This window comes from Zeus faber (genome assembly GCF_960531495.2).
Source record: "Zeus faber genome assembly, chromosome: 12".
Taxonomy (NCBI): Eukaryota; Metazoa; Chordata; class Actinopteri; order Zeiformes; family Zeidae; genus Zeus; species Zeus faber.
The window spans coordinates 31313384-31315905 of record NC_137196.1 but is presented as its reverse complement, the minus strand read 5'-3'; the positions used below and the strand labels follow the sequence as shown (position 1 = coordinate 31315905).

At 44.2% G+C, this 2522-nt stretch overlaps 1 protein-coding gene across 1 annotated transcript; it reads right to left on the bottom strand.

The window, feature by feature from the left end:
• Window positions 1-1015: 1015 nt before the first annotated feature.
• Window positions 1016-1635, bottom strand: LOC307237768 (T cell receptor alpha variable 38-1; the record flags this gene model as incomplete). Its single annotated transcript, XM_080010532.1, has 2 exons — window positions 1016-1389; window positions 1596-1635. The coding sequence occupies 2 exons, from the start codon at window positions 1633-1635 to the stop codon at window positions 1016-1018; spliced, it is 414 nt and encodes a 137-aa protein (XP_079866658.1).
• Window positions 1636-2522: the final 887 nt, after the last annotated feature.

Below are 2522 nucleotides of genomic sequence, written 5' to 3'. Positions count from 1 at the left end.
TGTTCTGAAGACCTCTGCCGACTTGCTTCCCCAGTGTTCACCTTCATATTCAACCTCTCCCTGGTGCAGGCCTTAGTGCTGACAAAGACAGTGATTAGACGATGAGTATTTATCTTCTAATCACTAATCAAGAGTATTTATCTTATTTAGGTACTGGTACAAAGTTTTCCGATCATGCACCAGGGGCTGTCCTAGAAGAGAGCTCTGATCTCAGGGGCCGGCTGGTTATATAGTCCCTGTGACGACCTTCACTGGCAGATGTCACAAAAGGTGCCGTTACTGTGGATAGTTAAAAAGCTGAACATTGCTTTGTGGCACAACTTTGACATTGCAAACAAAGATCATTATGTTCGGGAAATTCCGGGGAACATCGTGTGCACCCGCACGTAAGCCCAGTCACTGGATATGAGACAAAATAGCAAGACACCGTTATGGTTACATGGAAAGTACAGAGCAGTCAGAACACAAAAAAAGGAAATGGGGTGAGTGTGATGACACATCATTACCAAAAAATGTCATCAGCACCGATGTAGAAAATTGGGGATGTGATACATGCATCGAGATGCATCGAGAATCGTTGACAGGTTAATCGTAATCCAATCGAATCGTGAGGCCAGTGGACATACACACCTCTAGTATGTATGTATCTATGTATGTATTTATATATGTACTGTATGTATGTACTGTATTTAGAGAATGTATACCGTTGACCTTGAATTTATGGGTGACCTTTAAAAAATTGTGACCTTGATTGTGATTCTGACTTGACTCAGTCATGAAGGATCTATTTACGTATTTAAAGGAAAACTGTGAAGGATTTTGCACCTTTATTGATGTATCAGCATTATCCCTCTTAACTGTCCTGCTCAGACATTCTGTGCTGCTCAAAGTAAACTCTCTCTTACCAGCTGCTCTGCCTTCACGCCCCGTTTAGAGGAGAAAATTGTTTGGGAGGATTTCCTGAATTCATGAATATTGGCACCTGCAATCTAAAAACACTGAAACTGAACTACTGTCATATGAAGAGGAGCTCTGCTCCACTCAGCAGCTTTTTGTACACTGAGTGGGGGTTTCCTGACACTGTGGGCCTCAGAACACAGTAGTACACAGCAGAGTCGCTCAGCTGCACATTCTGGATCTTCACAGGAACTGATGCATTTTGGACGTGGGCATCAAATCTGTTTTTGGGGAATTCTGCAGCATTATCTCCTCCTCCTGACTTGTAGCGTCTCAGCATGAACCTGGGGAAGTCACTAATTTCCTGTTTGTACCAGAACAAATAGGAGTTTGTGTCCGTGGTTTCAAATCTACATCCAAGTGTAACTGTGTCTCCTGCAGCAGCAGTGACGTGTCCTCTGGCCTGGATCACTCTGTCCTCTCCTGTGCACTCTGGGAAGAGAAGAACATGCACGTCAACAAATCAGTCAACGAGAAGATCAGAGGGTGGAGGTTCCTGCACATTTCAACTGTACATATGGACCATGAATATTGATATTCAAACTGTATTTGACTCAGGATGTGTGAGCCTGTGCTCAGTGTGTTGTGGGGTGTCCTCAGCCTGGACCTTCAGGGTTGCTGTGCAGCAGCAGACTCACCTGTTAGTGCACAAAGGAAGCAGATGAGATGCAGGAGCATGATGGTGTTGGTGCAGCGAGGCTCTCAGTAGGACTGCACACTGTGACGCTGGTTCATGTCAGGAGTCAGACTCACACTCAGTGTGAGTCTGACTCCTCCTGTGGACTCAAACCAGACTCCTCTCTCATTGTACAGTTTGACAGGATTGAATATTAATACTTGCTTTATATCCACCAATCCTCATCAATACTACTGATTATCTAAATACTCATTGTTATTGTGTTTTCTGTCATGTGTCTTTGTGTTCTTCCTTCTCAGGTTTTAGTACACACAGTGTGAGTTTCCTGTCACCGTGGGCCTCACAGCACAGTAGTACAGAGCAGAGTCTGTCAGCGCAGCAGAGGAAACCTCCAGATCAAACACTTGTCTTTCTTTGTCACGTTTAAGAGAATATCCAACTTTGTCGTCGTATTCTTTGATAAGTAACTGTGGAGCTGAACTGTGGTACTGGAGATACCAGAAGAAGGAGTCTGCTGAGGAGTAGTTGCAGGAGAGAGTGACTTTGTCGCCTTGTAGAGCCTGTACGCTGTCTTGGATTGACTGGATGGTTTGCTGATAACTGGCACCTGCAGATGGCAAGAATTCAACAATCACTTCTTTCTACAGTGTTAAAGAAGCTCAATCAAAGTGGACAATCCCAACATGACTTCCTTTACTTCAACTGCTAAAGCTGTCTGAGAGTAAGGTCCTAAACAGGACAGTGCTTGTAAAGCAGAACTCACCAGTAAAGCCAGTGAATAAAAGAAGTGATATGATGAACTGCATCGCTGATGTTGGAGATCACTCAGATGGTGCAACACAGCAACTACCAACTGGTGTAAAAGCTGATGTTTCCACATCATTCCTGTTGTTCCTGTGAAGCTCCTCCCCCTGTTAAACTACTCACA